This window comes from Rattus norvegicus, chromosome 17, assembly GCF_021556685.1.
Source record: "Rattus norvegicus strain SHRSP/BbbUtx chromosome 17, alternate assembly SHRSP_T2T, whole genome shotgun sequence".
NCBI classification, from domain to species: domain Eukaryota; kingdom Metazoa; phylum Chordata; class Mammalia; order Rodentia; family Muridae; genus Rattus; species Rattus norvegicus.
Window position 1 is genome coordinate 88,635,001 of NC_141550.1, and position 14,298 is coordinate 88,649,298.

Here is a 14,298-nt window from a genome sequence, read left to right on the forward strand (position 1 = left end):
AACACAGTTGCATAAAACAAACAACCAACCACACAAGTTGTAAGTCAGCGTCCTGTGATTTTTCTCCTTTAATCAGAAGTTAGGTCACAAATATAATCTCTCTAACACCAGTGTTCAACAATCCTGCCAATAAGTTCCTTGAAAATCGAAGCTTCCAAATGGGACGTACATAAGACAGTTCACACCTATGCTATAATTCCTACACCAATTGCATACTTTAGTTGGTAAAATATGAAGAAGAAATGATGCTCCTCCCAAGAACACGGTTAACTGAGATCATGGAAGATGTACCAATTTATGATGTACAAATCTTATTTTTTGCATCTTTTTTTTTCTAGGATGGGTAAAAAAATAAAGAAGGAAGTTGAACCTCCCCCGAAGGATGTGGTAAGTTTCTGGTGCAAATATCAGCAACAATTTAACCACCAGTTTTAAAAATAAATTGTTCCAACAGTTTGGCATGTCCCATGGTATACATGAATACATGGTGGCAGACGTCCAAAGTCTGACTAACGTTATTAGTCAGAGAAACCTAACAGTAGATAAACAAACATTTACACCATTGTCATTACATAATTAGCACAATTAGACAGCGATTATCAGCTCTTCTAGTGTGTAGATAGCGTGTTTACAGTCTGGTTACTGGATACATAGTTTCATTGTGTTCTTTTAAATACTGCAAGTTTCTATTCTCTGGCCTCTAGTTGATATGAATCATCCAAGGGAATTTTCAAAAATAGTAAGTCATGCTACATCTCCCACAAATCGTGTATGGTGTTTGCTGATAGTTTTGGACATGAGATGGCTTGCATTGTATTTTCCAGCTGGAAAGTAGTCTGGGGTCACCAACTCCTTCTCTTTCAAATACTAATAAGCATAAACAGAGCCTCTTACAGAATGCCCTTTTCTCCTAAATGCGTGGTTTATCAGTTGACTTGAATAAATACTCAAAGACTGTGTTTCAGGGGAAAACGATTGTTGATGAATTTGAATTTGGAGTCTTATTTCAAAACACACGTCTGGTGAGTTTGTCATCGAACAGAATGCATATGGAAACGAGGGGTTTCCAAGTTTGCAGAAAACGGAAAGTGTGCAGAAAGTTACCCTCCGGATCAGAGTGTTACAGTAAAGGTCAGAAGCTTTGTCTCAGTACGGTTCCTCATGGACTGTGTGAATCACTTTGACCAAGTTGACAAATTTAGCCAAACTATTTCAGTTTTCTTTATCTTTAAAAAGGAAATAGCACCCTCCAACTCATTTGGAATATTACTAAGCCAAAATAAATTACATGAAGTTCTCAGTGTTTGACATATAATTCAGCAAATAATATGTTAGTGCCGGGGCTTTCCTCTCCACCATCCCCCATACACACAGGTGACTACTAAGGTATTTGATACTTTATGATACAGTTATGGCAAAAGCTATAGAAGTTTTTGTCTGCCTTAATCCAGGAAACCTTTGCAGAGGCAGTCAGTGTGCGTTTGTGACAGAGTTCCCTCATTTTTCTCATTCAGGCTGTTTCCTCTGGACATACTTCTAGCATGTGTCAGATCCTCTTAACTCGTTAAATCATAAGGTTCTTCTTACCCCCATATATCACTGCTGGTGCCTTTAAGGGAATTGAGGAACACAGTACTTAGTAACAGACATAATTAAAATTAGAATCAAAGGACTAGCAATCAAGAGAGCTATCTGTTTGGCACACTTCCTACAATGTTAATAAAGGGTCTGTCTAATAAGTGTCCTACAAGGTTACAAGGCCTGCCTGACACTGTGCTCTGTGCTCCAAGTGTTGTAGATACATGGAGGACTTAAGAAAGGCAGCCCGAGGGCTCTAAAATCAAATGCATGTAGGTCTTCCTGTCTTAGTTCACACTAAGCTTAGAGTCCACTGAAGACACCTAACACAGTCACCAATGGTCCTCATCTCTTACTGTTCCCCCAGGGATTTCATGTCGATAAAACTATCCCCAGCCCTCCTCCTTAAAAGGTTTATCTTGTTTATGTGTGTGAGTTTCTGCATCATGCACATGCAGGAACTTGTAAGGACACCACAGCATGTTGGACTCCCTGCACTACAGGCAGTTGAGAGCTACCTGATGTGATTGCTGGGAACTGAGCTCAGCTCCTCTACCACAGAAATAAGGACTCTCCGTGTAGCACTGAGCCATCTTTCCAGCCCCTCCAATCCTTGTCTTACCTGATAACTTCTAGAACTTCAAAAGGTTTATCGCAATTCAAGTATCCTAACTTTGGGCTAATTTTATGGTCTACCTCTTCAAAGCCTGTAAAACGTTTGTTAGGGGGCCAGTGAGATAGCTCAACAGGTAAAGATGCTTGCCTCCAACTCTCAGGGTCATGGTTGATACAAAGAATCACACTGTGAAAGGAGAGAACAGATATTTACTGACTCCTGCAAATCACCCTCTAACCTACATATATACACATTGTGTCATGAACCCCCGAAACATACAATAATCAAATGCAATAAAAATCCTTTTAAAGTTTGTTCTATAAATTGCAAGCAATAACCAAGTATCAAAGAGAGACAGATACAAAGAGAGATCAAACAGAGTCAAACTTCTCTCAGTTTACTAATGGTAATTTGCTTGGCGTATATTCCTTAGAAACAGCCAGCAAGGACTTTTTTTCCTTCACCGTTGATCTATTAATTAAAGTTGGTTAATAGAGGCAGCAGGAGTATTGATATGGTTAAAATAGAATCTCCCCATTTTCCTAACTTCTCCTTGGTATGGGATATATTGATATATGCAGACATAGTCTGTAGATCTACATTCTTTTCTCATGAAGGAGACAGCATCGGAGAAAGTTGTCTTGAATGACCAATCCAACTGTCTTCTTCCTCAAATGTGGCTAAATGGCTGATTGTGGTACTTTAAGGAAATGCTGAGTCCCTGTGAAATGATTGGGTGAATGAATACCTAACAGGAAGTGCCCTCTAAGTATAAAGCAGATAAGCCTGACGGAGACTATAGGCTGTGAAACCACATTGCCTGGGTTTGAATTCCCACTGCAGCACCCACTTATGCGCATTTGTGCATTGGGTACATCCCAGACATCAATGCGGCACTGGGAGGATGTGATTACCCACCTCGGGGCAATTCCCATTCTCAACAATGAGCATTAGACAGCTTCAGGTGCCTAGAACAGCACCGAGTGCAAGGCTGCACTCCAAGTACGCCCAGAGCCACATGTGAATCAGGAATCTGGTGGATTCCTAAGACGTCAGCCCTCCAGAGCCTGAGGGAAGCGGCTCATTACTTTAAGGCTAACCTGCGCTCCACAGTGAGACCCTAAAGCCAAGGAAGCAAGCTTGGCGGCGCGCGCCGTGTAGGAAAGGCAGAAGCAGGAACATTACAGTCTCTGAGGTTCTGACAGACGGTGGTTTCTCGTGGTCGTGTTTCCTTCACAGAGATTGGAGACTGTCTCTGTAAGCCTCTGGTCTCTCAGCAGACTGGTCTTTCAAAGTAGATCTCAGCCAGGATGCTTCTCCTTGCTTTGGTTCTGTCTGCAGTCTTGGCGCACCGTTCATTTTGCACAGAGCGTGACATTGTGATTTCACAACAAGCTTGCCGCTGACTGACGTCCTCGTGGGGAAGCAGATGGGCCGCGTGATTACAACTCGGCGTTATTTATTTAGTAGTGTGGCATTCTGTTACAGTCACCGCTTTATTCTCAGCACCTTTTTAAATAAAAATTGCTATAATGCTGTAGGCCCTGCAGGAGAAACAAATGCCCCGCCAAGTGCCTCTGCTGTCTGCCAAACACTGGCGTGTCTACAGCAGAACCGCTCTTGCCAGTGTAGCTCTCACGACTCCATCTCCCTTTATGCTTCCCATAATCTATACTGCCTGGTTCCTAATGATGACTGGAAGGCACAGTCTCATATCAGAATGCTGACTAAACCTCCAGGAGAGAGTAAATCGTGTTTATTTATCACTCTGGTTCCAGCCGATCTTCATGTAATCTACCTCTTCGAAGACCGCAGTTACAGTAACGTTCTCACAAGTCAGTCACGCGTTTACAAGACGAGCTTTAAAATACTCAATTACTAATTTAGATTTAGTGCCGTGCAGTCTGACTTAGCTACTTCAGCAACCGAAGGAGAAGGATTGCTTGAGTTTGGGAGTTCAAGGCCAATCTGGACAACACTGTGGAATCTACTATTCAAAAAAAAAAAGTGGGGGGGGGGAACTGGAGAGATGACAGATGACTAAGTATTCGATGGCTCACAAGCATGAGGACCTGAGTTCAGAGTCTCAGAACCCACATAAGTGTTGGACATGGCAACTCTCATATATAACTCCAGTACTGGGTTGGAGGCAGACACTGGAGGAGGGGGAGACAGGTAGATCAATGGCTGGCCAGTCTAGTCCAACAGGTGAACTTCAGGCATAAGAAGAGACCTACTTCAAAAAAATAAGAGAGGGGAAAAAAGAGGAAACAAAGGTAGAAATGATCAATAATGATTAGTGAAAGACATTTAATGTCAACCCTTGGACCCACGCTAATGAATACATACCTCCAAGATAGAAGGGGGAGGAGGAAGGGGAGGAGGAGGGGAAGGGGGAGAGGAGAAGGGGGAGGGGAAGGGAGGAAGAGGGAAGAAAAAGAGAGAAGAGGAAGACTTGTACTAGGAAATTAAAGCTCTGAAGTAGGGGTTAAGTTCGTTCTACGTGTAGAATGGTAGGAAGAATTAAGCAGCTGGAATGTTATGATGGAAACTTCTTGAAGTCTCAGGATGTCTAAAGCTGTGATTCTCAGACAATGATAGGCAGTAAGGCAGCCTTGGAAAGGTGGGACAGATACTCAGGACCCCTTTTCCTGCGGTTTCAGTAGCAGAATGCACCTCCTGAAGCCAGTTGAGGGATTAGGTTTCCTTATTTCAGAAGACAGGGCCCAGATAAGTCACCTTAACTCCGCAGACTGAACTCAGGAGGCCCCCAAAACACGGAGTCCCATAGCTTTGACGTTATTAAGGAGAGAAGTGAAATAAAATGATCAAGAAATGGTGGATGGCAGGTGGTGTGGTGGTCACTGTGGTAGCCTTAGAAGTGGTTATCTGAGGGTTGAGCTTGGATATATGCAGCCAGTAGAAAAGAGGGGGAAGGTAACATTTCATCATGGCGTTGCTACAAAAGAGAAGGAAGCACAGAGGGTGACCAGGATCCAGAGAAAGCCTGGCTTTTGTTTCAAAAGAAGAGAGATTTGGTTGCAAGCTTCTCACTGGCAGCTATAGCTCAGAGAAAGGCCAATGGCAGAGAAGTCTAGTTAGTGGTCCCTGGAGACTACGTCCTCAGCTGTCTGGGTGGAATCCTATACCACAGACAGCATAGGCCAACTATGAAAAAGCTATGGATGGATTGGCTTTTCAAGCCCACACAAGTTTGGGAGTCATGATTGTGATAAGAGAGTTTTATTGAATTTCTGGGACAATATTAGGTAGAACTTCCAGAAGTGTGTGCCTTTCTACTATGTCTAGCTTTTCCCTGTGGTAAAGGTGCTACTGGATTTGTCTTAGCAAGGTTTAGAACAGGGTTTGAAGTTGACAAAGTTGATTCAGATGGGGGATAAGCACTTGACAGAGCAAAATCCAATATTCTTTAAGGCCCTCCATCCCAATAACCAAGGAAAAAAAATCTATGCAATCAACTATACAGTTTTCATGATGTTAATGTAGTCAATAAAACTAATTAAAGATGCAAAATATAAAAGAGGTATATGTGACTCATATCAGGAAAAAAATCAATAAGCCATTAGAGGAAATAAAATAGGAAGCTAAAAAAAATCAGTTACCAAAAAAAGGAGGGAAAAGAACAGACTAGGGAGAATAGAGATAGATAGCAAGATGGTCAATAAATCTCAACCATATCAATAATTGTACTAGATTTATTAATAGAGAAGGTCAAATCTAAAGAAAAGACTCAAGAAACCTTTAAGGATAACACAGGTAAAGAGTAAAGACAGACATACGTATCATGCAAACAGTAATTGTAAGAAAGAGCCTAGGCACTGAACAAATGTAGTTATAGGACAAACACTTATCAAGGGAGAACATGGAGATTTCATAATTATAAAAAAAAATTCATTTTTAAAGAGAATGGTGTTCAATGCTATTCACTTAACACAAAATTTTACAAATATGAAGAAATGAGGTTATTCCATTGCATAAAGAGAAAATACATAAACATAATAATTTTACCAAAAATCAATAGCCTCAGAAGCATTGCAGAGACGAATTAAGAAAAGCCCAACAAAGCAGATACACTGTGCTGCATACAGTAGAACTACTTTGGGAAAACATGGCATTTTCTTGTGATGTTAAACACACACTTGCCATCAAGTCATAAGTTTGTGTGTTTGTGTGTGTGTGTGTGTGTGTGTGTGTGTGTGTGTGTCCTGATGACTGACTATGTGCTGTTCATGCATTTGGCAGCCAGAAGGCAACACCAGGTGTTTTCCCAATCACCCTTCACCTTTATCTTTTGAGATGGGTCTGTCACTGAGCCTGTAGGGCATTGATTTGGCAAGAAGTCCCCAGGGGTCCTCCTGTGTCTGCCTACCCAGACCTGGTCATTACACTCTGTCACTTCTGTACTAATATTTTTTTACATGGGTGTTCAGATCCAGAAGCTCTGGACCAAGGTTGAGACACTATTGTCCTATAAAAAAGGTAAAAGTGCATGCCACCAAGCACCCAGGACCCACAAGACAGAAGAAGAAAGCCCACTCCTGTGAGTTGTCCTTTGACCTCCCATGTATGTGCATGTGTACCTGCGCACATGTGCATGTACGTGCACACCCATGTGAGTGTGCACATATACAGACAATTAAGAATATGATATTTGATATTTTTAAAAAATTCAACAGACTTTTCTCCTCTCTGGGATTTTTTTCTTTTTAATTCCAGCTACATCCTTCTAGGCGATTGACTACATCTGTCGTCCATCTTCCTCTCTCTTTTCTAGCCTTCCAGTTTCACACAGTGATGCCATCCTCTATTCCCAACTGTAACGAGATGTACTATAGGGAATGTCAACCCAAAGAACCAGATAACTCCCGGATATCCATTTGCCTTTATCATGAACAAGAACTCCTTCCTTCACTTGTCTCTGGAAATGAAAGGGAACAGTGATGTGTTTGCTCCTGCCCTCAGAAAGCCCTGGTGCTGTGAGTTTGGTCTATCTTGTTTTAGCTACAAAAAAAAAAAAAAAAAAAAAATTGCCCAGACTCAGCATGATGCAGGCCTCAGAGTCCTACACATTTCCACCACGCTATGCCACTATTGTCCTTTTCTGGAACCTACTCAAGGCTGTAGTTGTTATATACACTTTTCTGTTCTCTCATCTTTGTTCTCGTTTTGCATACGTAATTCTGACTGTCCCATAAGAGCCCAATCATTGGAATGGAGATATTCACTGTTGGGACAGAGCACCAGATGTGCCCAAATTCTTGTGCGTTGACTTAGAATGACAATAATATATTTATTTTAGTGAGCATCCGGGATGTGCTAGATACTGGGTTAAGAGCTGTGACTTGTAATATCACACAACCCACTCCGTCGCCGGTGGGCACCAGCCAGTGGTCCTGGTCTGTTCCCAACCTGGCACATATTCCCTCTTGCCAAAGCCTGTCCCACCAAAGCTGGCTCTGTCTCTCCAGAGCTCCAAAATTACTCTCAGCTGAATCACCCCGAGATGGAAAACACCAGACAATCTTAGTTTAGAACCAACAGATAACAATCACTGGGCTTGGAATCTAGAATCCTAAATTCACCAACTGTTCTATGTTAGAAATCTGGTGGCGGATCTCGGTGAATTCTGCCACCTGAGCTAACCACCCTACATCATGTCTGCCTTGCTCCCTGTCCAAAAAGACCTTCCTTTCTCCTGGCTCCCCTCTTCTTCTCCCAGACCTGGAAGGCCTGCCTCCTTCTCCCCCAGTGATTGGCTTCCTGTCTTTATTAGTTAATCAATGAGGGGGAAAATTCTGCTACAAAGTGCTTCACCATTACCCCGGCTTGACCATTTCAGATCTGTACTCTTCGCTAGACACAGAACAAGAAATTGGCCTTCTGGAGGCTTCCACAACTTGTCTGAGACAAATTGAGAAACTGGATCTGTAAATAAAAACCTTTGTTCCCCTTCCACTCTTTTCTAAGAATCAGAGGGCTGTCAGTGCTGAACGTTGTTCCTCTGTCCGTGGATTTTAAGACTTTTTCTTCAGATTTACCTCATGTGTATAGGTGTTTTACCTACATGTCCGTCTGCACCACAAACACGCAGCGCCCCCAGAGGCCAGAAGAAAACATCAGATGCCCTGAAAACTGGAGTTAAAGACGCTGTAAGCCACTATGAGGGTGCTGGAAACTGAGCCCAGGTCCTCTGGAAGAGCAGCCAGGCCATTAACCACTGAGCCATCTCTCCATCCCCGGTGATTTCTTTTTCAAATAGGAACTTTGCAGTGCACCTACTGGGCAGCGACCACATCCTTTTGCAAGATTGTGGCCTCCTTAAAATGTAAGCCAGTGTTCATTTTGATGTGGCATTTAGGAGAACCTGATGACTTTCCTGTTTTTATATTTCAGTTTGACCCACTCACAATTGAAAGCAAAAAGGCGGCCACTGTGGTGCTGATGCTCAAATCTCCGGAGGAAGACATCTTAGCCAAAGCCTGTGAGGCCATCTATAAGTTTGCTTTGAAAGGTTTGTTCGTTTGTTTTTTGCCATTTTCCTTTCTACCTCATTTCTACATAGTATCCCATGTACAGTATATATACAGTTTCTACATGCTACCATGTATAGAGTATATATACAGTTTCTACATAGTACCATATATAGAGTATATATACAGTTTCTACATAGTACCACATATAGTATATATACAGTTTCCACATAGTACCACATAGAGTATATACAGTTTCCACATAGTACCATATACACAGTATATATACAGTTTCTACATAGTACCATATACACAGTATATATACAGTTTCTACATAGTACCATATACACAGTATATATACAGTTTCTACATGCTACCACATGTATAGTATATATACAGTTTCTACATGCTACCACATATATAGTATATATGCCAGATGATCATTCATCCAATCCACTGATAAGAATAAATGCCGCAGAAGCAAAAGGAGCGGTTAGATGAGCTTACATTGGATCATAACCCAGAGTATTAAACAAACAGGGCACAATGTTGATATAAAAGTTAAACTGGAGGCCTCCCCACCCCTACCTCCCTGCCCCCTTCCCCGCAGGGCACTCTCACCCCCCAGTATTCTCCACTTTGTTCTATCGGCCTCCACGCCCCTCCCCTCACAGCCCCCATTGGCCCAGGTTCATTGGCCTCTCAGTTTCCTTGGCTTCACCACCTATGTTTGTGCTAATTTTGTAACTTCATCTCCCTTTACAGCCGAATAAAATTCCATTCAAATAAAATTTAAATGGTCAGCAGGGAGAGATTGTTGCGTTCAATTAAAAAGTCAAACCCAAACTGTATGCTGCCTTCAAGAAAGATCCTTAGCTTACGGTGCGGATAAAAACAAAAAACAAACAAACAAACAAACAAACAAAAAAAGTAAAAAGATATCTCACAAAAGGACCAGTCACTATAAACACGGAGTGATTATATTATATAAGAAAAATAAACAGTCAAAGGAGCCAGAGGTCATTCCATTATGATAAAGAGGTCAAATAATTTAAAGGCTGCAGAAAATCTCCCATAACCATGGACCGAACAGAGGCCGCTCCAAATGCATAAAGCTGGTATTTGGAGGAAAGATAAGCATTTGCAGCTGTCCCCTAGAGAGAGGACTCAGGAGCTTCCTCTCAATAAATGAAAGAATAGACTCTAAGTCTGAAAGTATGGAAGATTTGACCATCAATATAATAAATTTAATCTGTACTGACAGACTAAGTCTGGAGTGAACATTCTTTCTCAGGACTAACTTACAGAATGCTCACCTCCGTAAACTGCACTCTGGGGCACAAAACAACACTAAACAAATCTCAGGGGATTCTAAACTATTCAAAGTGCATCTCCATACCTCGGGGGAATTACTTAGAAGTCAATAATAGCAACTATTCTCGCACGCACGCAGCACCTCCTATGCAGCTCGTGAGTGTAAGAAAACAGGGATAAAAGTAGAAATTAACCTGTAAAACTTTGAGGAATGCTGTAAAATGAGCGTTTCGATAAAAATCTATCTCACCATGTTAGAAAGCAAGGTTTAGGTCAGGGTGGCTAAAATGCTGACCCAATTCGGATACCAAGGCTCATGTAAAAGCCACATGACTGACCTCTATCCATGAACATATTCTCTAATGCAAAACACACACACACACACACACGTACACACACACACGTGCACACACACACACACAGACACACACGCCCATACACACACACAGATACACACACACACACAGACACACACGCACACACGCACATGCGTGCACACACGTAATTTTTTAAAAGTTTCAAACCAGTAGATTCAGCCTCCTTTTTAAGAAAGGGCAATGGTAAAGAAAAATCAAACCCAACGTCAGTAGTAAACATACCAATATCAGAAAAAGAAATGAAGGGAACAGAAAACAATTATAAAGAGCTAGCGGAAGCCATGAGCTGGTAAAGAGAAAGCAGCCTCCCTTCAGCTCTGTTTGCCTCTTGAGCGTGAGTATGGAATTTGTAAAGGAAGCACCAGCAAGTTAAATCCCACAACTGAGTTTCATGCCAAGACCCCGTGATTTGTTTAACTTTGAAGAATTAGTCTAGGAATCCTACCCTATGAGATAGGCAGAAATGACATAAAAAATATCGACCCGAGACCTTCAGAAACTGTAAATATATGTCGTAGCCTGGCTAGGAGAAATCAGATTACAGGCATAAAAGCTGCTAATCAGCCGTCCTTGAGGTGAGATGATCTCTAGGAGAGCACAACACAGTCGGAGATCTTGATTGCTGAAAGGAGTGGGCAGGAGGCCCATCAGGAGAGATGTGGTGGGCAAACAGGCCAGAATATGTGGTTGGTGACTTTGAGGGTGGAAGATGCCCACAAGCCACGGACTGCTGAGAAGACACAGGACAGACAGAAGTACAGTTCAGTGGGTTGGCATTTGCTTAACTTTCCTGGGTTCCATTCTCACCCCACCTCCAAGACAGGCCAAGGAGAGGAAGTGTTTCCCCTCACAGAACTCTCAGAAGAAACATAGATCCCCTTGCCATCTGCTTTGCTTTTACCTGTGGACGTCTATTTCAGACTTCTGCTGTTTCTACCCCAAGATAAAAACCTCACTGTTTTCAGACACAGACTTTGTGGAGTCAAAGTACCGTATAAGAAACTAATACATCATTCTTTAAAATGGACAGACGCATGATCTAGGGGCTAGAGAGATGGCTCAGCAGTCAAGAGCACTTGTTGCAGTTACAGAGGACCTCGGTTCACTTCCCAGCACACACATCTGGTCATTTATCACTGACTCTAACTCTAATTCCAAGGTTTGTGCCCTCTTATGTGCATACACACACACACACACACACACACACACACACACACACACAGAGTGCACAGACATATATGCAGCAAAACACCTATGCACATAAAATAAATTTTTTTTAAAAGTACGAATTTTACAGACAGAGAAACATAAGGGTTTCTGGGATGTCGTGACCTATTAGGACACCTTCCTGAGCTGGCCTATTGTGATTTCAGAGCTGAGGATGGGCCTGTGAACATCAGGGGAAGAGAGAGGAGTGGATACACGGGGTGCTGGAGACTGCAGGCTTTTTCTGAGGGAAAATGAAGAGGGTAAAGGGCAAACAAGAGAGCAGAGAAGCAGAGGTCAACCCCCCAACCCCGTCCTGGGGGAGGGGAGCTGGAAGGCATTCATGCAAGGTCTTGTTTTACCTGTGGTGCTAGGTGAGGAGAATAAAGCAACTCTCCTTGAACTTGGAGCTGTGGAACCTTTGACCAAACTGCTCACCCACGAAGACAAAATTGTAAGAAGAAACGCCATGATGATCTTTGGTATTCTGGCTTCTAACAGTGAGTAAAAATGTTTCGAAACAAGCAGCCTACTTCTTTCCAGTTTAAGTTTAAGGGATCTGCCTAAATTTTATTTAAGCTTACTTTAATATCAGCAAAAAGGGGCGTGTGCAGCGTAACTAATGATTTCATATTTTTAAAAAAATGTGTTTGCTGAATGTGTGTGTATCCGCATGTGAGTGCGAGTGCCCGTGAAGGCTAGGAGAGGGCGCTGGAGCTCCCGGAGCTGGAATTACAGGTGCTTGCATAGGCCCCTATACACATCAGTTAAGGCTTCATATCCATTTCCTAGTGGATGAAACCCACAGCAATGTTTTGAGAAACCGTCTTTTTATAACTGGCTCTATTAAAAAAATAGTTGTATTTACTCTTGAATCAGACCTATTATTTGATTCTAATATTTTTATATATTTAGAAGTGTGGCATTATAGTATTAGCTAAAGTGATCTTCTGGCTTTAGAACTGCAGTGTGGCGTAGCCACGTGAGCAGCGACAGTCCTGACTGTGAACAGGATGCATATGTTCAGGCATAAGTCACTCCTCTGTTTCAGGGTAGCTTTTGAATCACAAACTTTGTAACTTAGGAAAAAGCTTTGAAAATATTTTGAGCCAACCACTTTTCAACTGCAAAAAGCGTCAACGATACTCTTAAGGGAGAATGAATTGTGGAACCAGGGTAGCCAGACATACACCTGAGTCTCCCAGCTACAGAATGTGGCTGATTTCACCCCTTCGTCCGTTGCCATGGCCTCTCCAGGTACAGCATGCATTTTTCTCTTCCTGTCCCTAACCAGCAGTTTTTCTGTTATGCACAGATATTTAGATTTTTCAATGACATTTTTTGTTTTGTTTTTTATTTCTCATACTTGTTCATTCATCTATCATCCAACATATAAGGTTTCTTGAGAGATTCTCCAAACTGTTGGGGAAAATTCTTAGCTCAGGAAATATAAGTCACATTTATGGGTTTCTAGTGGGGATGGCTCAGTAGTTGAGTGCATGCAGCTCTGCAGAGGACCGGATTTGGTTTCTGGCACCCACACTAGGTGGTTCATAATGCCTTATGACTCTAGAAGAAGGAAGATCTATGGACTTGGTCCTCTCTTGTACATGGACACATAGACAGACAGACAAACAGACATACACACAATTAGAAAAAAATAAGAAATTTTAAACAAATACTTTCACTTGTGTGTGTTAGGAGAGGGGTTCTCTGGGACCTCCCTATAGGCGGGATTTGATAAGTGCTCCGAGGACACAGGATACCAATTTGATCAGTGAGGAGAGTGCTGCTGCCTTCAGGGCTCCAGTGGGGACCTGGATCTCTGCTCTAATTAATGATTAAGAATGACAGACAGATCCCGAATACATATTGGGTGTGATGACTTACGATGGTATAATGATCCCATGGATTAGATGATTTAAAAAGCCATTATTTGAATTAATTGCTTTGTTATTTGATGATGTGGCCAACACACGGCATTCCTGGCAGCTGGGCCAAGTCTCCTTTTCTTGGAAGAATCTGCATTTTCATGGCTATGACTCCACTTCCTACACGTGTCCTAGAACACTTGGATAGAGGTGAACAAGCAGCCCCTGGACCCTAAGGAGTCGCCTCCAGGCTAATCTGTAAAGGATCACACCTCCACATTGCCCAGTCACAGCATCTTCTGCATGTTCCTTAGAAACGAGAGCCTTCCTGCAGCTTTCACACTCAGGGAGCAACTGTGCTCACAGTGGATGAATTATGTTCCACCAGAATTCTGGCTGCAGGAACTTCCTGTGAGAGACAGAGTTCCTCTTCACAACCTCCTTCCCAGCCCTCCTTTTTCTGTTTCTCCTCCTCCTTCCCCTCCCCATTTCCCTTCCTCTTTTCCTTCTTTCCCTTTCCTGCCTTTTCTTTCCCTTCTTCCTTTTCCACTTCCTCCTCCTCCCCCATCCTCCTCTTCTGGAAGTTACTGAGCTGTGTGCCAAACTAAGGTGATTCAAATCGACACTGAAATTGCTTTACTGAACCTTCTTTTTCAGCCCAAACGCAGCTGTCACCCCTTCTTTGTCTTGCCAGTATATGTTTAATTCGTTGAGAGCACAGCAGATGCAGTGATCGTCATCAGCTCCAGAGCGTTCACCAGAAAGCCCACGTCAGGTGTCAGGCAACCTCAGAAACCTTCAGCACCGTGGGTCACTCAGAGCCACCCCAGATAGATGGCGCTGTA

The 14,298-nt window shown here is 42.6% G+C and overlaps 1 protein-coding gene and 1 long non-coding RNA gene across 8 annotated transcripts in view; one reads left to right on the forward strand and one right to left on the reverse strand.

The window, feature by feature from the left end:
• The window catches only part of LOC100361451 (hypothetical), a 31,036-nt gene extending 27,505 nt beyond the window's left edge, over positions 1 to 3,531 (reverse strand). Inside the window, exons 1-2 of the long non-coding RNA XR_015641916.1 lie at positions 3,295 to 3,531; positions 2,201 to 2,380 (exon numbers count right to left, since the gene is read on the reverse strand). This is a non-coding gene — a long non-coding RNA (hypothetical LOC100361451). The remainder of the gene's footprint in view (positions 1 to 2,200; positions 2,381 to 3,294) is intronic.
• Positions 1 to 14,298, forward strand: part of Armc3 (armadillo repeat containing 3) — a 103,509-nt gene that overhangs the window by 20,981 nt on the left and 68,230 nt on the right. For all 7 annotated transcript variants that reach the window (XM_087589621.1, XM_087589620.1, XM_087589623.1 and 4 more), the window contains 3 exon segments: positions 339 to 387; positions 8,609 to 8,726; positions 11,957 to 12,082. In XM_087589621.1, the coding sequence (XP_087445747.1) occupies positions 340 to 387; positions 8,609 to 8,726; positions 11,957 to 12,082 (292 nt within the window). In that variant the 5' untranslated portion in view covers position 339.